Consider the following 23,891-nt stretch of genomic DNA (forward strand, 5'->3'; position numbering starts at 1 on the left):
ATGTGACTCTTAGAAAGTAAACAAAAGAGAGAGAACTGCCACAAGAAGTTTCTACAACCAAATGAAGGCATATGAAAACACATGAGCAGCACCTGAAATTTCTCACTTCAAAGAGACCTATATGAGACAACAAGCTTGTTGCAGTCTACATGACTTATCAGCACTCAGGGCTGGAAAGCAGGATTGTGTGTAATGTGACCTGTCTGATTCAAAGAAGGAAGCCTGGCAAAACAGACAGTAACATGAACACAGCAGTAATAACACAATTTTAATTCCATGGTAATTTAGTCTGGGGTGCTTTTTTATGTGTAATAGAAAGGGCTGAGGTAGAGAATCAGCTGTCATTTTTACAAGTCACTTCTTGCTTAAGTGTACCCAAGACTGCTAGACAAAAGCTTTGTTTTGAGACCAGAAATTTAGTAATTCTGACACACGGAACACCAACCATACAAATAATTTGGAGAAGTAGTCCACAAGTCTCCAGTCAGTACAATGCTAACTGCACTATGCCGTGAAACAAAACCACACTGAAAAGGTAAGAACCAATGGACTGTATTAGGAATATCCACAGGACAACACCTCTGATTCTTAGGAGGAAAACTCAAAGCAGATCAAACCTGAAGGGGCAGAATGGATCTGTCATGGTAATAAAGATGGCAAGAAGGGCATTTTGCCTTCTTTGCTAGTCAATATCTGTAATGCACTAGAGAGCTTCAGTCTCCTTGGATTTTGCATCTCAAAAATCTGAGTAGAACTGGATTTGAAAGAATGGGTGCCAATCTTCCTTTGCCTTGAGCAATAGCATGGCTCCTGAAAATAGCTGGGTGTCAAATAAAATTGAACCCAGCTGTAATCCGGGTCTCATAACACAAATAACTTAATCTGATAATGGAAAGCAAACCTGTAAAAACCTTAATCCTGCTTCACATACGAGTACTTAGAAAAGGGTATATGAATTCCTGAGGATATCCACCACTGTCCTCTCTGGTGCACTCTAATACAAATATTATGCCTATTATGCATTGTGTCATTATTTTGAAAGCATTTATAAGTTCATTGGCTTGCTTTAGATGAATTCTACACTTTCTTCACAGCAGTCATCTCTCAAAGTATCAGCTGGCTTTATGAACCTAAGTGATTCTCTGGCTACTCTCCTGAAACATGCATAAAAACTGAGCTTTCCTCTTCACAGTTTTCCTGACCAGTCTCTCAGTCACCCAGTGGCCCTAGGGAACTTACATTCTTCATTTAGCTGAGTTAAGTGTGCAGAGTTGAAAACCATAAATACTTCCTCTCTTCTTTTTTCCAAAGGAGAGAGGAAAAATATTAGCTAAGGCATTCTTCCCTTTCTCTACCCAGTTTCTAATGAAACCCATGGCATCTTCTGAGAAATAATTCCAGGAACAGAGTGACAGCCTACACAACCCTAAAATGAACACTTCCCTAAGGTAGGAGACTAGCAGAGGACTCAGCCACAGTGTTGTTCCTCTGTGCTGAAAAACAGAGGCTGTGTCAGACTGTGGCAACGGAAGAGACAAAGCTGAAAAGGTGGTAGTTACCACTGCAGATGTGTTCAAGCTGTGGCAACCAACTGCTGCTCTGCTCCATCTCTTTTGCAGCAGCTGCAAAGAGAGTTCTCCAGGTCACTTCCCAGCTGTCCTTCCAATTTGCACCACGGCAGTTTCCTCCTCCTCATCCAGCAGCAGAAAGCCCTGATGCTTCTGCCCTCAAGCAGCATAAACCAGTTCTGATCACGATGGAGAGAAGCCTGAAGTGTTGGAAATACTGAATGGTTTGGTTCGGAAAGGACTTTAAAGATCATCTTCCAATCCCACTGGCAAGGGCAGGGATGCCTTCCACTAAACCAGGTTACTCAAAGCCCCATCTAACCTGCCCATCAACACTTCCAGGGACGGGACATGGACAATTTCTCTGGGAAACCTATTCAAAGGCCTCACCATTGCCATTAAAAAATGTCTTCCTGATATCTAATCTAAATCTACCCTCTTTCTGTTTAGAGCAATTCTCCCCCTTGTCCTATCGCTATATGCCCCCATAAAAAATCCCTCTCCAGCTCTCTTATAGGCCCTGGATAGGTACTGGAAGGTGCTCTAAGGTCTCCTCAGAGCCTTCTCCAGACTGAAGAACCCAAGCTCTCTCAACCTGTTTGCACAGGAGAGGTGTTCCAGCCCTATGAGCATCTTCACAGCCCTAGTTTGAACTCACTTCATCAGGTCAACATCTTTCTAGCATTTGGGGCTCCAGAGCTGTGTGAAGCATGCCAGGTGAGGTCCTGTGAGTGCAGAGCAGAGTGGCAGAATCACCTCTGTTGACCTTTTGGCCACATTCCTTTTGATGCAGACCAGGACATGGTTGGCTTTCTGGGCAGCAAATGCACATTGCCAGGTCATGTTGAGTGCGTTTTCTATGCATACTTGGCAGAATACTGTGAATATATAATCTTGCCTACAAACTTAATATATATATATAACAAAAAGGGAATATACTAGCACAAGGTTTTATGGATGGACAGATTGAAACAGCTGGAGTCAGAAGTGCCTTACTCGAAATCAATGCCCAAGCCAGTAACAGCAGAAAGAAACCAAAGTTGTCTCGGTCAAGTCACTGGGGCAAGAATTCCACTTGTTCTCTGAAATAGCCAGTGCCATCACTAAAAGATGACTTCCTTCTCCCACTCAAAGGAGCCACTTAAATTTATACTTCTGCAGCTGTTTATGCATGCCCATGAATACATGGATCAAAAACTGAAAGAATTTCAGACCCAACAAATTAATGGAAACCAGTGAACTGAACGTATTATAGACCAGTGGAGTGGATGGTGTGGAATATGGGAACAGACAGCAATAGCGCAGAAGGACGGAGAGGGAGTGACATTTCGTACTGCTCTTTTGGAACAGCAAAATAACGCTTTCCCTGTGTTCTTCCAGCTAGAGTGGAGGCAGCAGAGGCTGTCTTTTCACTGACAGACATATATAACAGCCTGCACTGCTGCAAAGAGATGCCAAATGAAAGCTTAACGCCTGTTACAGTGGAAATAATGCTTTGTAAAAGCAAAGCTGTCTCTATGATTTTGATTTGCTAGATCTTATCTGCTGGCAGCAATGGTGATGTAAAGAAGATGTGAATCACCATGAAGAGGAAATTAAAAACTGAAACTTTCTTTTCTTTGACTAAAAGCTCTCTGAATTCATTTGACTGGAAAAGTAAAACAAAAAAGAAATAGAAATAATTTCCAAAAATATAGCATGCAATGGTCTTCATTAGCAGCAAGAATATAGATTTAAAATTCTTTCAAGTTATTAGCTGGTGCATATAAAAAGGCTTCAAATGCAATGTGGTTCTTGTCGTGAACATAAGTGTTGGGGGAAAACCAGAAATGCCAAACCAAAATAATCAATCATTCTATTTAGAGAAATCATAGTCCTGTGTACTGTATACAAAGTATGCAATAAAACATCTACTGAAATTTCATTATGTATAATAATGTGTTTGTGTTCTCTCGGGATAACCCAGCAATCTGCTGTTTTATTCTAAAGATTTATTCTAAAAATTTATGAAAGAACACAATTGAAAAACAAGTTCTTCAGCTAAAGCAGCACTGCATTATCCTGATTATTTTTATCAAACTTCAGAACATTTACATAAAAAGCTTTTGTGTTTCATGGCTTCTTTTGAAAAGAAAAATGGCCACTAAATATCAATACAACATGCAGGAAAAATAAAGATTACTCTTTCAATATGAACATATTCATTAAGATTGCTGTGTTTTTGTTTGCTTGAACATTAAAACTATCAGGAAAATAAATATGGAAGACATGGAAGACTCCTATTTTTAATTACTTAAGATTCTGTACTAAATTTGAGTTTCACACACATGTCAAGAGTTATCTCCTATTCATGTCAGTACAATAAACAAAACCACAATCAAGCCCGTCAGATCTTAATCCAGTTTGAAATAAAACTGTAAATTACTGCTGCTAAGAACCATCCTGGTTTAAAGGTAGAACTGTAGGAAGTGGTCATGATGCACACACTGAGTGCCTGTATGCTTAGGCAGTTCTCTCAAGGGCCATTTGCAATCAGAATAAATAATATTTCTTGCACCATCACCTTATAAGGAGAAGCAACCTGTATATGTTTTATCTACAAGCTCAAGTTTGGAGTGATGTCATTAGCAAACAATCTCCTCCATGCTTCTTGGTATTTTGACTGCAGAATAAAATTTAGAAATATTATACCTCTTCCACGCAGAAATTGTTCTGAAAATACAGAGAATCCAGTACCTTTTATTTCTAGTAATTCAGTGTTATGTAAGTGTAAGCTTATCTTGCAGCTTAAAGAATTGGTGTTCACCATGTTCTCCCTCAGTTACACAGGAAAAAACTGCTGCTGAAAACACATGCTGGGAAAACAGCAACCTAGCTGTAAATAAGTATGCCAGGAGCTTACTTTCACCCTAATTCATATATACATTTAATTCAAAGGCCAAAATCATCACTGCCATGTCCCTCCATAGGCTTCAGGAGAAATAAAATTTTAAGGCACTGTGTCAGAGCCCGTGCAGTGATGACAGTGCTGAAGCTGTGCTCAAGTATGGATCATTCCCCTGGATCCACTATGATTTGGTGCATGGCTCTTCACAATGCCATGCACGAAGGCTAGAGTGGTGTCCTGGGGTGACTTTATGATGCTTCTATTGTCTGCTCTGTTTATGCTGGATATTAAGTTCTCCACCTTTAAGACTGATTCCGAGAGCGAACCCAGGGAAAGAAAAAGTGCACAGTTTGTTTGCAGAAGCTGCACTCACTCCTCCACCTTCTGCTCCTGGACTGTGTTTTCCGCAGCATGGACAGCAAGACAAAGCTCTCCTTTGCGTTTTAGTTAGGTTTCAGATAGCTGAGGCAGAGAAGTTCCCTGGACTGTTTTTTGGTTGTTTTTTTTTTTTTTTTTCCTTTTTCTTGGGACTGTTTAAACCTACTCTGGACTGAAAAACCCAGAAAACACCCGGAGCTCACATCTGCGGCCCACTGGGGCCAAGGACGGCATTTTCCAGTGCCGGCGGGACTGATAGGAGACAGGGCCAGCTGAGCTACACCCATGGCAAGGGCTTTCTCAACTTTGCCATCTCTCTTCAGAATGGCGAGAGGTTTTATTGTTTGGTATTATTAATTTTTTGTGCTTGTGAACAATTTGTTTCTTGAATAAAAAGTTTTTTCCACTTTGCTCTAAGGAAACTTTTTCCCAGACCAGTTGAGGGAGGGGCCACTTGAATTTGCTTTCTCGAGAAACCCCATTAGGAGGTTTCCTCTCAAATTTTGCCCTAAACCAGGACAAGTAGTCATAACATTCCTCTGTTTCCCTGACAATTGCAAGTGCAGAACAGGGAAAGAACCCATAAATCAAAGAGAGAATATGTGTTGTCTTATTCACATTGAACACATATCAAGAAATTTCAGATTCTTGAGAATAACCATTCATTGTTCTTCAAGTATTCATGCAGTACTTAAGCATTTTACTTTTAACCTTACAGATTATTAGGAAATAAGGAACTTCAACTTCACACTGCTTTCCTGGCCCAAATATATCATACATATCTATCTATCTATCTTGTATGTGGTCTTGGCTGAAACAAGCACAGGATGCCACATGCTAGTAGTGAAATATTTTAGGATAGAAGAAAAGCTCAAACAAAAGTCCGAATTTTTTTTTTTTATTTTTATTTTTATTTTTTTTTTGGTTTTGTTTTGTTTTCCTGACACAACTTTTTGCAAGGAGATGTATCTAAGAAGAGCCCTCTGTGGGCAACCACAGCCAAACATTTGTCTGATTGTAACCAAGAAATATATTCTGACACACATCTGGAAGAAGTCTGTCAACACTTTCACTACAAGTTAGCTCACATGAAGTTCTAATACCACTGGGGATGGAGGTCGCTTAAGATAAGTGTCTGATCACTGTGTTCAAATGAAGCATCATATAAAGAGTGCAGGCCATGACTTCTTGAAATTCATTCAAATAGGCATTCAAAAAGGGTTTTCTCAGCATCATCTGGGAAACACTCCAAGAGAAGACTGCATGAACACATGTAGTATTTTCACAAATCTACAGGCAGGAGTAGGGTTTTTTTCATCTGTCAGCATTTTAAGAGCCTTGAACAGCGCTGGACCAAGCACAGTTGCACAGGAAGACAAAATCTGGAATGCCTGTGAGAAAAAGCTCAAAGAGAGTTTAGCTCTTTTAAATGCACTCAATAATAGCGGCTTTGGCACCAACTGTGCAGGCTTACAAGGTGTTTTCCAACAAGACCGTTAAGCCACAAGTCTTGAGCAGTCTGTGGCTGAGCTGCCCCTGTCCATGGTACTCAGCCAACAAGCTCTGGGCCAACACAGGTCACGTGTGCAATGCTTTGAGTTTAGGGGGCACATCCAACCACTCTGGTTTGGAAGACACACACTATGGCTTTGTTGGCAAAAACCTGGCTTTGCTGGCGTAGTCTAGTGAATAGGATTCAGGCTTGCTCTTCTGAAAGACCTACTCAGGTCTTCCTTAAACTGAGGCAATGAGGCTGAAACCCCCTTGAAATAACAATTCTGCCATCTGTGAATGCCAGTCACAGAAGCCCAGCCTCTGAAAATGCATCGCTTTGGGTATCATTCAGTTCCAGTGGAATACAGTATGGAATACAGGACTGTTTTTTGACTGAGTCCTTGGGGGCAGGCAGACCCCTGTCCTGACCAGTCTGATAGTCCCAAGTATGCAAGAACAGTTGCATGTACTCAGAGATCCAAGAGATCTCTGATTTTGCAGGTGGTCCAAATGTCCTTCCTGGCTTGTTCTTTCAGAATCAGCATGGCTAAAGGTATCTATTACATTTCTATAGTGTGTGCCCAATTAATATAACATATTACAAAGTTGGCTCCTAATCTTATGTTCTGTCAAACGTTCCAGTTCCTATTTGTCTGTAGAGACCTAGGGAAAGGTGACATTCACAGTACATAACTTTAGACACCAAATACAGGAGCTCAGTCTTCCTGAGCCCTTAAAATCAAAGGGATAGTCTTGCCCTTTTACTAGGTGATTCAGGGAACCATTACACCCACTAAACACATAATGATGCCATGGTTTTTGACTACAGCAACTGACTATGCCTATCAATTACAACAATAACCATGTCACATCATCAGAATTTCTAAAACCTGAAAATGTGAAGTCCAGGTGTTTATGCTGTCTGATTTTTGAGCTCAGGAGCAGAAGCCAGGGGTTTGTGTCTCGTTTCCTCATCTCACCCCACCTCTAAATGCAACAGAAGTCACTGAAGGACAAATACTTTTCTTAAAGGTAACTATATACCAGTTTATTCAGCCTCTTTAAGGAGAGACAGATGAGACTCATTGACGAAAATGACCACTGATATTCAGAGTGAGACTCCCCATCACCAATGGGTTTCCTGTCAGAACTTAGGATGCCTGCAGGTCCAAAGTAGTTTCTGCCAAGTTCCCTCAACTGGCCTTGAGAAAGAGTTCCAATTAAAGTAAAACAAATTACATCAAATACTCCAGACCTTCCATGTTAAACTGTAAGTTTGAACGCAGACTCATGAACTCACATGAAAAAAAAAATTGAGAAACAAAAGATAACAGGAAATATGAAACAAATTACTAATCAGGGAGGAAACCCAATTCAATCACAAGGGTGTATTGGGTTCTCGCCTGATCAGGGCGTCCACCTAACTACTTGAGACAAGAAAACTGGAATTAGGTGAATTGAATTCTACCCTGTAATCTAACTAAAAGGGATTATTTGACACTTCCTATATCTTGAACTTTCATTATACATTCCAAAGGATTGATATAAAGGCAAGATTCCAACACACATTTCTGATAAACATTTACTTCTCCATCAGGACTTGTTCTACTAATTCACGATGAAGGCATTACACAAGAACTTACCACTAAAACACTAATTTTTTTTTTTTTTTCCCAGTTCTTTGTAGGCAAAACTCTAACAATTACACTCAGTGTAACTGATTCAGTAGTCACCCCATCAAATCACATCACTACAGCTAAAGACCAGAGTAAAGCAACACAAGCAATTTCATGCTTCTAGCCAATAAAGCACTAGTTTCCTACGTATTTTCAGCATTTAAAGTGAGCCATCAGTCTCACAATACAGAATTTGAAGGCAACCTTCGTACAGGACAGTCTGCTTGTTTCTAAAATAGCCTGTTCATTCCTATGAAAACACTCCAGCGTTTAGTTGTCCATAACTTCCTCAAGTTTTAAATTTGAATTGAAACTTTCTCTGTGGTGTTTGAAATACAACACTCTTTTTTTCATGGAAAATTTCCAACACTTACTGTATTTGTGGTGGGTTTCTGAAAGGCAGGAGGAAAATGAAGGAAGAGAACTTATCACTGAAATTGAAAATAGTGCTGAGAATATTTTTGGAAAGATGAATATCTTGGGAATTTGAGCTCTTTGGAATAATCAGATGTTGCAGTAGATAGCACTACCAGCAGACTCCAGCTACTCACAGACTCTGACTGCAGGCTTCCATTGCAGGCTGTAACTCCAGCAGACGCTGAGACTGACTCCTCACAGCAGGGCCAGGAAAAAAAAAAAAAAAAAAAAAAAAAAAACAACAAAAAAAAACCCCACAAACAACAAAAAAACCCCACAACACCAAAAAAAACCCCCAAACAAACAAAACCACACAAAACAAACAACAAAAAAACAACAACAAAAACCCACAACCAAAAACCTCTCTACCTTCACTGTGCCTCACCCAGACAACCCCCTCTTTTATAACACCCATCCGCATTGGACATAGCTGTGACCCATTAAGAGCAAGGCTGCTCATCCTCTTTGGTAATTAGTACAGCTGAAACTCATCAGGGGTGAGGTTGCTTGCAATCCATTCTCCTGCCCTCAAAAAAGTTATAACCTCATGTCAGTGGAAAAGACATCCAGAAAACATCAAAACATGGCCAAACTTCATGTGACTATAAGGTTTTGAAACAGCTGTTATCTGACACTTGTAACAGCCTCTACTGAACATATGCAACCAGCTGAAACCTCTATATTACTCCATTCTTGAAGCTCAAAATATCACCGTAATGCTCCCAGCTTCTGCCCTCCAAGGAAGGCCAAAGTAAGAGCAGCAGCTTGCGAGGGTTTTTGGTTTTGTTTTAAAGATCCATCTTCTTATTTTTATTCGATAGTGAGAAGAGAAATTCTAATCTGAATGCAGAAGGAAATAAAATACAAACCTAGAGATGTTCAAGGAAATGAAAGAGCAAGGAACTCTGACAGAATACCTGATGAGTGTCTGAGAGTTATGAAAAGAGATGAAGTGACTGGGATAAATGAGGGAAATAATGGGAAAGACTAACAGCTGTTTGGTGGAAGAAACACGCAGATTAGGGCTGATGTGAGTGATGTTGAGGAAAGAAATGTACAGAAGATAAGATAACAGAGCCTGACTACATCCTTGATAGTGGCACTGTAACACTCTCCCCTTATTTGTCCCACATCAAAATCAGGGTTTTGCTGACACGGGAGTTTGTGTCCCACCATTAAGAAGTGGAACGAGTAACTCAACAGTACTAAAAAAAATCTAAAATAGCAAAATATCATCCTTTTCATACCCATTTTTCAGATGAACACTTTCCTCTGTCAAGTTCATTACACCATCACACAAACACAGCTGCTGTGTCAGAATCCAGGACAGACAGTGCAAAGGTGGGAATATGTGATGGAAAAAAAAGGCATTTAAGACAGCTTAAACTGGTGAAGAAATTGATGTAAATAAATTTATGAAGATTGTTGAATGGACTGATGATGTAAATAAACTGATGGAGTGACGGAGGTTAAAGGAAGTTGATGTGAAAAGCATGAAATAGAAACAGAGCAGAGCAAAGAAAACTAGGACAGACTGGACAAGAGTCTGAACGGGAAAAGAAATCCTAAGAGTAACGATTAAAAAAGGAATAAACAGAAAATACCATATCGACTATAAAAAACCAGCCCAAGGACAAGCTCCAAACCAGAACTCAGAGTTACTGAATCTTTCTGAATTCAGAATGTGTTTTCAAGTGCCTCATTTCCTTATCTGCCACACAAAGATAATGCTGCCCTTTGAGCTCTTGGAAAACATCTAGTGACAAAACACAGAAAAATCCATGAGGAAAACAAACATTTTATAACAGAGTTTGCATAGTGTGAAATAAATCGCAAAGCCCGGGGAAGGACTGCTGATAAGAGCAGCTATTTAAAAGGTGTTCAATAAGTCCACAGGTGTGACGGTGCTCATTGGCTGAAGCAGAGCAGCTGAGGAAAAAGCTGTACCACTGTGCCATCAAAGGCTGGATCAGCTGCCACACAAAGGGGGCACACGCATGTCTGCAAAAAAAGCTCAGACAGGTATTTTTAATTTTCAAGAGTTTTGTTTATCAACCTTAACAGTATTCTTAGTACATTTGTCCATAATCATCTAAGGAAAAAAAAAAAAAAAACATTTATCACAAGCACATATTAAAAAAATATCCTTAGCAACCAACATATATAGTTTATACACAATACAGTCTGTGTTTCTAGTATTGATACTGACCTAAATACTAATCTAATACTACTGAATTTTGGGAATCTGTAAATCGTGTTTAGAAGTTGCAGCTTTAAAAGCAGAATTTCTGCCTAGTGAGTGGATTTTGCCTGAGTGAAAAACGGTGCCTTCTCCCGAGACTGCTGCCTGCACACCAGGGCAAGGCACTGAGACTGGGAACACCTGGGATGTAAGTCTGCAGATAGGGACCTTTGTCACTACAGAGACTTGATGTTCATCAGCAATAAGTGCTGTGTATCCCTGCTGTACCCAAAGCCAATTTGGAGCTTAAGTTTAAAAATCACAGAGGTGTCTCTGAAGAAGGGAATTGCAGAGGCGAGGAGAAGAGACAGAGAATGCAAGAGGAAGATGAGAGCCTTGTCTAGGCTGGTGATAATATATAGAAGGAGGAAAGTTAAGTAAGAGGAAACAGGATATTACTCCATAATGGCAGAAGTTCTTTAAGACCCCACGTGTCATTTAAATAAACTGACTTAAAACACACAATAGACACAGCATATCCTGAGTAGCACTTCAGTGACTCAAGCCAAAGTGCCATAACAGAGTGGCACTCCTCACAGCACACAACAGTATTTTTAGCGTTTCTTGACTTCAGAGAATCCAAAGCACTTATAAAGTAAGAGGACAGAAGAATATTTGGTTTTTAACTGTAAACAAATTAAAGAGGCAAAAAAAAAAAAAAAAAAAGAAAAAAAAAGGCTTATTTTACATAGCACCTACGTTAGTGAACTCTCTTCACTAAACTGACTGGGAAGAAACTTCAAAGTGATAAATTATTAAGAAACACACCCTAAACAACAGAGGTACTGTACTTTTAGCAGCTAGTGCAGGTCAGTGATCCTGTATTGCTTGGGTGCAGGAGGTAGGCATAGTCTCCTCTCCTGGCATGACAGCACCAGCTTTAGTGCCAAGAATTTAATGGAAAAAGCTGGAAATGCCTCATTCACTGAAAACAGAAAAAAATATCCTTATTGTCAGGCAATATGGAGGGGAAGAAATCATTACAATTAATAAATAATATATTGAGCCCCACTTTTTGTAAAACGCTAGGAATGGGATAAACTTCTGCTTCCCCCAATGCAGGAAGGGAGCCCCAAGCACAACTCTTCTCCCTTCAGCTTGCAAAGGGAGAACACAATATCCTGTCTGCCCTTACGTGGCACCTATCATTTGCTGCCTTACCCAGTCTACTCAGCCCCTGCCTGTGCATGCACTGACAGCCTTCACACACAGGTGGGGAGTGGGGGGATGCCAGCCCCCACTCTACTCTCATCACTCCAACGCCACCATCAGTGTCTCCAGTCCTGTGTAAGGAAGGAGGTGGAGAGGGCAGAGCAGGAGGGTAGGAAGTAGCGTTGGCAGAAGGTAAGCTGGTCCTTACACTTCATTACAAAGCAGCAAAAAGAGTGTCACTCTTTTCTCACTCAACCCATGTTCACAGGCACCTATTTGCTAGTTCTGCTTTCCTGAGGGGAACGTGCTGCTCCTGCGGTGCTTCTTTGGGCTGCACAGAAGAATAGGCAAGCAGAAACCCTCCACAGCAGAAACACAAACATTAATACCTCCATATGTTCACTAAGATTATCCTTCACTGTCATTTTCTACAGGTTTTCTTAGACACATATGTATGAACACAGCATTTATGATCAGTTAATAATTAATACCATGCTAATACATGCAATTCCTACGGCTTAGCTTTTAAATTCTTCAATTACAATTTCTTAGAATTTGATGCAGTAGTGATCAGAGACTTAAAAGCTGGTCACTACCTAACAGTAATGAAAGTAAGTATTTTAAGAGTTTACAGTTCACTGGCCCAGTTTCCTGAATGCACCTATGAGAACACGATTGATAGAAATCCACACACATGCACATTTGCAAGGATTCCAGACAGAACAAATATGTGACTTAAAATAAGGCACCTGGATATGGAAATGAACGCTGAAGTTATTTGAATAACTTCATTTTTGTCACATCCTTATATCACACAATAATCACCTTCATAGAATAACAGCCAGCACCTCTCAATTATCTTCCACATTTGACTCCACCTCTTCCAATTCTTATTTAAAGTCTTTAATTTTCCCTGATTATGTATCAGGATGGAGCACTCTGTGTGGCACTCTAGCAACTACCATCACAAATGGCTGTGGAAGTCTCCAATCCCAAAATGACAATAATCAAACCCTATTTCCCAATGATACTTTAACATGTTTTATGTTCATATATTCAATGCAAATAATTTATAATGAAATTACCAGCAGCCATACACTTTGTGCAATTATTCATGCCTGTGCTGGCTCATGAATGTCTTTACTTTTCTACACATTTTCTCCTTCTCTACTCTCAGGCTGCAAGATTACTACAAAAAGGCAGAAACACTCTGTAATATGCTCATCACCAGTTGGAATCGGCACATTTTCAAGTCTTGTTCACGAAGTTTGAGCAGTTAAAGCATAAAATATCCACAACGCTTTAAAGGCCTCTGGGAGTACTTTCCAAGTACTTAGCCTTTGCTCAGTAGTTAAGGATGTGCATTTTTCATGTTCAGTTCCTCATTTTACATCGAGTCTGCATAGCCTGAGGAGTCACATTTCATGGGAATTTCACAAAGCATTAAAAAACCTACTCAGAACCTGAAGATTCATTTTCATAGAGACAGAAAGCAACTCAAAGGCTCCCAGGCTCTGTCAGCTTTAAAAACAAGGGAAATCCATAATTTTATGGTGGCGTTATTACTGAATTCCACGTAGACTCTACATCCTCCTCACGAGCAGTCCCACCATGAAAGGCTATTTCATATAATGCACAGCGCAAAGAACAGCTCAGTTTTTTGTAGATGTGTAAATCACTACAGGGTGGTTAAACTTCTGAACTCAAATTTGCTTTGATGTCAATTCCCATCCCAGACTGGGAGGACTTGCACTGTATGCTCTGTGTGAGGACTATCTGGCTCTGCTTCCGGATGGATCACGCATCACAATCACATCCAGGGAGAAGGGAGGGAAGAGGAGGACAAAGGAGAGGGCAGAGCTTGCTTCAACAACTAAGGGAATGCCTAAGGTTGTATTCAGTAGGGAACTCAGTAAGGCATGCATTGAACAAGTTAAATAAATATCATTCTATAATATGCAGATGAGAAATGAAGAAAGGAAATGCTAGAAATGTAGAGTGGAAAGGAAAGAGGGTGTTTTCCCTCTTTTTAAACTTTATGACTTCCAGTGTCAAGCTCTCCCAACTACCCCGGTACACAAAACCAAATGCATTTAGTCTTAAAGATATATGCAGAAGTGAAAGAGGATTCACCTACAGAGACAAGGAGGAGGTTTAGTGTTTATATTATTAGTCATGGAGATAGTATAATGTGCCCTTTTCTTCTGGTATAACAAAGAGCACTGTAACCTCATTATTTCTAATCTAAAGGGTTCATGAATCAGGATGCCAAATCCATTTGTATTTTTTCATCTCATGGCTTTTCAAGAGGAGGCACGTCTTGCCATGTCTGCACATGTAACAGAAAGAGGTACTGATCCATCAGTATATAGGTCTGATTTTTCTGGGACTGCTACTTTTGATCTGAACTACATGAAATGGTACCTATAATGTTCACTGATGGGAAATTGGCAGTGTAGTTGGTTTCACAAAGGGAGACGGCATGTCTGCATCCCTGCCAGGCTGTACCTCAGCTCAGCAGGTTCTTCTTAGCTCACTAATCTGCTACTAACTTGCTCACACAGCTGTGGCTGGCTTTGGTGTGTTTTATTTCGTGTGTTTTTTATAGTGGTGGTAGGAAACCTAGGTTGTATCTCCATGTGGAGCTGCCCTGTACTACGTGGACATAACAAGTTCCAGGTGGAGTTGCCGACTGTTGATATGGTTCCATAGGAACTGTGGTTTGATGTCCAGCATAAAAATGAAGGACATAAATTTTGAAATGCCTACAGGACAAATGTCCAGTTCTGATAAGCTTTCTAAAAGGTCAAAGAACTGAATTTACTGGGAGACTGTGCCAGCAAATCTCTCTCAGAAGCAACACTCTGAAGGAATCAAGCTACAGGCACCCAATTTCTTTTTAAAGTTCAGACTGTTACTTCAGGTACTTTAAGATGGAGTGAAAAAGTTTGCACCATTTTAAAGTACTGCACATAAGAAGGCAACTTGAATATATAGATATATACATAGGAACTTCACAGTTGCATACAGATATCTTCACACTGAAGGTTAAGAGAGAAGACAGAAATACAAAGGTTAGCCTAATCAAGTGCTGTCAATTCCTATTTACTTGGGGCTGGGATGTTTTCTACAGCTGGAAAACTTTAAACCATTCTCCAGTTCACACTAAAACAGGAATATTGCAAAGATAGGGAGTATTCAGTATTAGCTCCCTTTTCACTACTAAACTTACATTACTACCATCTGTTGCACTGCTGCAGTACCAACCAGCAAGACGTGTATTTAGGATGAAAATAGCCTCTCACAGACTTTATTTCTATTTTTTTTGTTGTTGTTGTTGTTATTTACACAACCCCTCCTTCCCATATAGACATTTAGTGCAGAAGAACATGCTTTTCTATGCTAAATGTTTTCTAATGCCTAACCTTTAAGGCAAAAGCCCAAAGCCACATCATTTATCAGGCTGAGGAAGGAAAGTTCAAGAGCACTGGAAACATTCATGACCTTGCAAATAATGAGGGGTCTTTTTGATAAAAACAGCCAGCCAATTCCTGGAAGCAGATTGTCCCCCTGTTTCAGAGAGCACACTTACAAACCCCAAGCATTCCTAGTAGTGGTTGGCTCAATGCAGAAATGCCACCAGCTTGCTGATAACTTCATGCCTGGCTTTCAGAAATAAAAAAGGTTATCAGCAGCAGCTTACACTGCCTGCTTGCAAAACCTCACCCTCACCTTCTACTTCCTCTGGCTCCTTGACATCTTTGGGCACACACGGTGTCCTGGTGACAGACAGCAACCAGATGGTCTTTTACCATCCAGCACTGAGCCGTTTCAGGAATTTAATCTGATTTCCCAGAATACGCAGCACAGCCCTTGGTTCCAAACTTGGCATGCAGGTGGGATTGCATGCCTCTGGCTTTATAAATAGGCATAACTGTTGGTGGCTTTGGTACATGTCAGTGTTTGAGCTGTCTGTCAGTTCAGAAAACCTGACCCCTGCCTGGGCATTCATCTGCAGTTCTGACTGACTCTGGTGGCTCCTGTGTATGTTCAACCACCCTGTCAAACAGCTCAACTTCTCCTAGTTCCAACAGCAAAGTCACTTCCACCTTTACAACCAAGTAGCTCTTATGGTAATTTCTTTCTGTTTTTTATTGTTGTCAGCTACACTGTACTGTATAATTAAAAGCACATGCAAAATACAGATTCAGAAACATCTTGCTGCAGTAGGGAGCTGAGGTTATTAAAAAGGTAACTACCTAGATACAGCTACACTCCTTTTCTTCATCCATCCCTTTGCAAAGGTCAGCTCCTATTTACCAGCTAGACAGGGGAAGAATCAAAATATTGCCCCATTCTTATGACTCAGTGGGGGATTGGAAAGTTTCAGCCTCTTCAGCTCTCACTGCTCTACCTTTGGAAGTCACTGCTCTTCTTGGGAACTTCTCCATCACTGGTAGTTCACATCTGTGCAAATTGCAGCTATCAGGCTTGAAGTAAAATTTTTTAATGGATCCCTCATAATTTAAGCGTGTAACAAAGATCAAAATGGGCCTTGGAGTTATGTTTCACATGTGATTTTAGTGTTTTAAGACACTCAGTTCTTTTTCATTTACCTTTTAGGACTCATATAGAACTTTTCTGGTAAAAGTTCCTCATAAAATTACTTAAAAGTCCTGAAAGGTCTTGCATAACCTGGCATTAAAGAAAAAAAAAAAAAAAAAAAGCGCATTATTATATACTCATTTTAGCTGCATGAAGATAAAAGCACGCTTGTACAAACACAATTCCAAAACAAACTATATTTACTATTTTTAAGGAAAAAAATTATGTAGGGCTTAGTAATAAAGATGCTGTTCTATCAGACGGAAGATCTGAAGATGCTGTTGACTTTGTGCATGAACTTATCAACCTTTGATCCTCTCAAAGGGTACATCACTGTCCCTCAAGAGTTTGTCAGATCCCTTACCATTAACTTCTGTGCTTGCAGAGTACCTGCAGAAACACAAAGGACTTAAGCACTTTATCAGAAGTGCAGAGGGTCTGTGACAGGAAAATGGTCTACTGGTTCTACTGCAACCTAGTGTTCTGTCCAGATTATTGAATTAAGTATAAATTATTGAAGTTTTGACCATACTGTCCTTGGAGATACTTATAGGATGTGCACACATGGTGCTTAGGGCTATGGTTTCATGGTGAATTTGCCAGTTTTAGGTTACTGGTTGAACCCGATGATATTAAGGGCCTTTTTCAATCATTTTCTAAATGTTTCTAGGATTCTACTTATCTTTAATTTTAGATTATAGTAATGATTTGGGGTTTTACAGGAGAGGGATTAACTTAAAGCAAAAATGTTACCTCAAATCATAATTTCTAGGCTCCTCCAAGCACTTGTTTTTCTTTATTTCTTCTTAAAAAAAACCCCCTACACTAGAAATTCAAAACCACCAAACAAAATTGAAACCATCTTTCATCCATACTTAACACTCAAATTCTTATTCTCCAAATAAGCACACAGCTCTCACTAAATCAGAGAGCTGCATCCAAAATCTGAATTTGATTCAAGGGTAGTCTAGTATGAGCACTGACTGCTGTCCTATTTTTTCCTCAGCCTTAGTTCCTTAGACCTTGCAGCAAGGTCAAGGCCTTTGCTTGCTCGAACTGAACACTTGTGCTTTCAGACCACAAGAACAATATTCAGCTTTTGTCTAATTATGGACACCACTAAATGCTGTTCTGAATCCATAAGCAGCCTAATAGGGACGCAAGTACACAATTACACTCCACAAAAAAGGCTGGATGACCTTTTGACAACCTTCTCATTTGATCTGAGGGACAGACAGCAAAGGATCCCACCAGGCAGGAGTCCTCACATCACAGTGCCAGCAAAGTCATCTTTGTCTTTAAAAGAATTAAGCCATGGTCTTACACAAGCTGCTTTTTTCCCCCTCACCTTCCCAACAGCACTGGCTAAATTATCATGAAAACATGAAGGCTACCATGGCATTTCATGTGTTGCTTTCTCATTCTGTGCAAGGAACAGATGATCTCAAAATTATATCCAAAGAATCTTCAAAATAACAATAAGATTTATATTAATACTCATCAGTTATGGATATTTTAATTACCTTGAACCCATTTCTATCTGGTTTTGAATATTTAGGTAACATCCACCATGCCTCAATCTTGTAACTGGGACAGAAAATTTTAACTTTAGTGTTATCAGTGAAGTTCTTCATCCTCATGGATCCTTGTGAAGAAAAGGAAGAGGGAAGAAATAACAAATGGAAAACAAGCCTGGTTTCCATGAAGAGGGAAAAGTCCCTCAAAACACAGTTTCTTTAGACGTCCATAATAGTTAAAAGGAGAATTGGAGAATAAATCTAGTTTTAAGAACTCTTAAATATGGAGGATCAAAAGCTGTTTTCTAAGCTAGACTTTTTAAAAATTAACCCTTGAGAGAAGCCCTGGCTACTGTTGGTTTCCAGCCAACAGGCTATATACTGACAAAAAGGAACACTGAGAAAGGTACAGTCCTAGTTCAGGGGACCTGAACAGAAATAAACTCAGCACTCAACAATAAAATGTCTGGATTTCTCAGTATTGCATGTAAAAGCCATGCTTACCTTTTCTCCACTTGCCCATTAAAGTAATTAAAATGTTCATGACTCATATTTAATCATTTTTTGGCAGCTTAGTCTGACTTGAACCAAGTCAAAACCCCTAAGCAGAAATTCCCAACCAGGAAGCATTAGAGTGAAACAATGCAGACTTTTGGAAAAAGAAAAATAATATCCTCAAGAAATAACTTGTACCTCCTGGAACTCACCAAAGCACCCACAGCCCTTAGGTGTACAAGTATTTCCAGCCTATTTTCCCTCCAAGGTACAAAGCTATTTCTTGATGAGTGCAGGCAAACAAGTCGATATGAAACACTGGGAAATTGCTCAGTCAAGATGATGGACAGTCTCATGTAGGTGAGTCTTCAAAGCAGAGGAGGCAATGCCATGTCTAAGGCTGCCACTTACTGTCACAAGCCTGGCAAGTGGAGTTAGAATTGCCAGAGGAAAAGAGTGAATGACACCAAAGGTGCTGGAGAAATGCCAGAATATGGAACTTAGGAGAAATCCCATCTCTTTATGATTTAGGTTAAATGCAACGAAAATAAGGAGAATAAATTCCACTCCAATAGGAGCTGCAGAACAAGGACACCACAGCAGGAAGGCACAAAATCTATAAAAAACGGCTACTTTTTATTTCTCAAATCACCATTATCTAACACTAAGCTTACAGCTCAGTGGGATCACCTCCTTGCTAACTGTGATGTACCTCCAGTAAAATTTATTCACCTATTTACCGGTACTCTGGGTTTAGTAAAATGCAGCACTTCAACAGGTACACAAAACTGCCATCGAAAAAACAACAGCAAAAACACCACCACCACCACCACAGCAAAAAACCCAAAAAAACCCGAAAAACAACCTAACCAATCACTATATCTTCCAAAAACAATATACCAGAAACTCTCCTACATGATGTATTTAATGTTTCTTTTCAGCACCCTCCTCAATGCATTTAGATAAGATTGCTTGGCTATACTGTACTTCCAAATCTATCTTTATCTCATTGTGCATGAGACCTATTCAGAAAGTACATGCTGGCTCCTGGAACTGCAAACCACCTGACATAATTCTGGAGTTGTAACAAGCTTTGAAATTCCTGAAAGACATCCTAGACCAAAAATGAAGCCCACATCACGCAGAAAATTTGTATTATTGTAAAGGATGCTAGGATACACTACCCAGAGAGAATCTTCAGCTTCACACAGCAGCAATGTAGGGGAAAAAAAAAAGACCTGATTTCAGAAGTTACCAATTCCTAAAAGTATCTTCCTAAAATAATGTTTTTACCTTTATGGTATATGTCTGTATAGTTAGTTTTTGTTATTGTTAATGTTGTTTTGTTATACTCATTTTGAACAAGCTGTAATCACTTGTTAGTAACAATGCAGCAAGGTAAGTTTGGAGTTGCATTTGTACGCCATGAACATTGACGCTAAGGCTCTGTTTTATCATTCACTGAATTCATGTGAAAATTCCTAATTTTAGATCATGGAAACCAAGCTCTTGAAAGCCACCACAAGAAAGGGACCATTAGATCTCCTTGAATGCTGGATGAATTAGGATATGGGAATGGAAGGAGAATGGGAAGGCTCCTAGACTGAAAGCCAGACTGTCCCATACAGCTCTTTCATTTTGCTTCCAGTCTGAATTTTCTGAGAGCATCTATGGCCAGTTTTCTCTGAGAAACTTTTAATTGGATGTGTTTCTGTGTCCTTGTCTTCTATTCAAGTACTTTTATGTGACTGCACAGATACTGACATAGAATATAATTCCTGTAGGACTGGTTTGTTTCTTTACACCTCCTAATCTGGTCTTACCTTCAACATCTTGGCATGAAGCCCCACTTATTATTTGAATCCTTGCTTTCTATAATTCAGTATTTCTGGCTGTTACAAAATCCTTTTACCTTTTTTGTTTTGTTTTTTGCTCCTCAATGTGTAGTCTGAGTTCTAGCAGTTAAATACATCAAAGTGGCATTTTTAAATACAGCTATATACATCAGTCTAAGAAAGCTCTAATGAGCAATCTACCACAACTATGCATTTGTAAGCAGTCTCCATTTACTATGAGATCATCCAGCAGCAAAGATCCCTTGGAATGACCGTTCTTCCCTCAAAATACAGAAGAAACTCTCCAAATGTACAGCTTAGGTTTCCTGGCTAGATGAAAAAACACATGCATCCATTTAAGCCACAATAGAGGAAATCAGTTTTTTAATCACATAGAGCACCTTTTCCAAGTCCCTCTCCAAACCTTATCTTCGCCAGTTATCTTTTAAGCGCAAAGAACAGAATCTAAACCTCTCATTAGCGGTTTAACTGCAAAATGTCAGCTAAAAATTGTTTCCAGCCAACTGACCCTTTAAGGAATGACTTTCTCCTGGTTCATTCCACAGATACTGCATGATATCCAGAGATACCGATGACACTTCATTCTGCTGCACCACAACAGACAGAGGTGATAAGAAAATGCAACTCCCAACAGGGTGATGGAGCAGGCTGAGTGCTACATCCACGCTGCCTCTCCCTGTTTACTCGGTGCTTTTCAATTGTCTAAGCAGCATGGAGAAAACCCTCCATGCTGCTCAGGAGGTCAACAGCCACCCATCACTGCAAGAAAGGAGAGAAACACAGCTCACAAAACTCCTCCTGCTGCGTCCAACCTGCTCGCAGCAGCTCCTTTGTAAAAGATGACCACACACCAAGAAGTTACTTTGTCCTGTGCCCCCTGACAGAGTTATCCAATAAAGGCTTTAGAATGCCTCTTCTTTCCTGGAATTAGAGATTTGTAGTGTAATCTACAAGAAAAGGTGAAGAACGAGGAGACTATTAAGATTCCAAATATTCCAATTCATTCAGCTCAATGGTGAGTATTTATCTTCCCTTAACTTTCTTGCGTAACATGAAAGAATCAGGACCAAATTTAGAAGCAAGCTCAAAGACACTTTACACAGCAAGTTGCTGCAGACCTGAGAGAGCTTCCAAGCAATAAAAACAACTTTTGGATACATTTTCTTTACCTCTCAGGATGTAGTTCTGATAATTCTGGTCAGCTTCTGCTCCCACTTTGATTAAGCAAGTCAAACCTTCAGCAACAACGAACTCATGAACCAAGTCCTTGTCATCCTGTCACAGGAGAAAGGAAAAGCTGAATTAGATTTTTGAAAGACAAGGAAACAGATTATATCATAATGTAAAAACAAATGCATGCCTACAACACTGATTTTATGTTTCACGTGTTGTAAGCAAGTTGATATGAAAATTGTTATACAGAGGACCAAAAGCAGAATTTTGAGTTTTTAAATCAGAATGAAATAAATCAGTGCAAAGCAAGAAAAAACAAGTTTAAGCCTTTTGGTCAACTACAGAAAATTAAAATATGCAAAATATCACTCTTCATTTTTTTCTACTGAAGGCTTGCAGACACTCTCCACAATACTAAATCTCATCATATCACATAAACAAATATCCTTAAAGCACTAAAGTGTCAGGATCAACAAGGGAAAACCATCTCTGTTCCTTGGCATAATTCCAGCTTCAGTATTTCAGGCATGTACAGGAAAACTTTTAAACTGGTTTTGTTGCAATGTAATGTTATATTTATTACCTTAACATAACTTAGAATGGGAAAGTAGTGTTAAAGACAAGAGCACTGGTAGACAATATGCCCACACTGTGATGGAAAGAGCAAATAGAAGAGAAAATTTCACAGTTTATACTTGCTAAAGTGGCTCACTGTTTTTTCACCATCTGTTCTTTCCTCAGGGCAGCAGAATGACTTCATATCACAGGTGGAAGCGACACCAGGCAGAGGAGGGGTTTCCTGGGCTTTACATGCAAAACTACTATGCCAAGGGACTATAGAGCACCACATCTAGAGCTTGTCTACTCTTACAGAAGGCTCTTACAGACAAACAAGAAGCTACTAAGAACTGGATTAAACAGCTCTTAATGAATTAGCTATGCAAATTAGGCACAAGACAAATTAAAGATATTAATGGGAGAGATTTACTCTGCAGACAATCCCAGCTGCCAACTCCTTTCTTTTAAATAATCTTAATTTATGCTTTTATACAGAACAGTGTAACAGACATAAATCCCAGCCTTCCAATAACGCAGCCCCAAGAGCCCAAGATCCATACAGTAAATTTGTTGAGAGTGATTTTTGAATTCATGGCAAACACTTAGGAAACTGCCAAGAGAAATCAAATAATCAAGTCCCTTTTAGTGAGACATTTCACTTAACTGCAAGTTTCTTTCAGCCAATCAGTTTATTTATTATTAGTTTCCTTCTTTCACCAGAGATAATTTACATAATTCCTCCAGTCTGACCAAATGGGATATTAATAATTGGAAGGTGATCTAGCTGTTTGTGAGAAGTTTAGAAATTATGAGGAAAAAAAAAATCAATTTCATGTTTTAGCTGGTGAAACTTGTTTAAGCAATTCAAAAAATATTATACTGTCATGTACAGATATACAAATTTATCACATGATAAAGGTGAATTATCCTTTAAATGAAGTATAAAAGTATACAAAGTGGAAGCATGCAATCATACCCCACATCTTGGTGAAAGTATATTGTAAAAGCCCAAAATACATAAGATAAAATTCACCTCTGCATATAGAGCTAAAAAATTATTTTTATTTCTTAGTCTCAATGTTGTATCTTTTAAGAGTGTTATTTATTTTTTTTTTAATAGCTAGATAAAAGCCTTAACAGTGGTTTCTGAAAAGCTAAGAAGTTTACAAACTCACATGTCAGACCAAAGCATTACAAATACAAGCATGGAATTTTATGAAGACAAACTTCCTCTATGCATTTTCACCACCAGGTGAGTGCTCCCTCCCATGTATCCCTTTGTTATATGGTGTTTTTAACTCAAAGATACCTGAATAAATTCTCCTTCTTTAAGAATTTTGAATCTTGTTTCTCCCAAAACTCAAGAGAGGAAACATATCCGTGGAATCTCCCAGCTAAGCTTAATGTAAAGTACATTAAGTGTTCAGGTAAACTAAGGCTATGTGTCACGGTAACAAGTTGTCCAACAGAAACAATATACAAACCAAATCTAATTATTGAGTGAAACAATCACATTTTTTTCCAGATGGTAATGTTATCCTAGTTCAAAAACATTTTCTTTCTCTTTAAATGCCTTCTCTTGATACTCGAGCACTCATTTTGATTTTGCATCAAGTGTCTTTACATCCTTCTTGAACTGAGGAAAAAAGGAATCTATTCTGGATTGATACACAGTGAAATAAAGAACATTGGAAAAACAGGAAAAAGTAGGCATAACTGTGGTCTGTAGATTCTGACTTTATTAATAGATCTACAATGCCTGTTTGGGGAAAAGAAATGACATTTGGATGATTAAAAAAAAAAAAAAAAAGTCCACATAGCAGAGAAGTTAATAGTAGTTCTTTTTCAGAGTCTTTCAGGCTGAACCCAAAAA

General features: G+C 39.3%; 1 protein-coding gene across 6 annotated transcripts in view; it reads right to left on the reverse strand.

The window, feature by feature from the left end:
- FHOD3 (formin homology 2 domain containing 3) overlaps window positions 1-23,891 on the reverse strand; it is a 379,860-nt gene that overhangs the window by 169,476 nt on the left and 186,493 nt on the right. For all 6 annotated transcript variants that reach the window (XM_040087661.2, XM_040087652.2, XM_058422724.1 and 3 more), the window contains exon 5: window positions 21,457-21,562. In XM_040087661.2, coding sequence (XP_039943595.1) covers window positions 21,457-21,562 — 106 coding nt within the window. The remainder of the gene's footprint in view (window positions 1-21,456; window positions 21,563-23,891) is intronic.

Source organism: Hirundo rustica, chromosome 1, assembly GCF_015227805.2.
Source record: "Hirundo rustica isolate bHirRus1 chromosome 1, bHirRus1.pri.v3, whole genome shotgun sequence".
Lineage (NCBI taxonomy): Eukaryota > Metazoa > Chordata > Aves > Passeriformes > Hirundinidae > Hirundo > Hirundo rustica.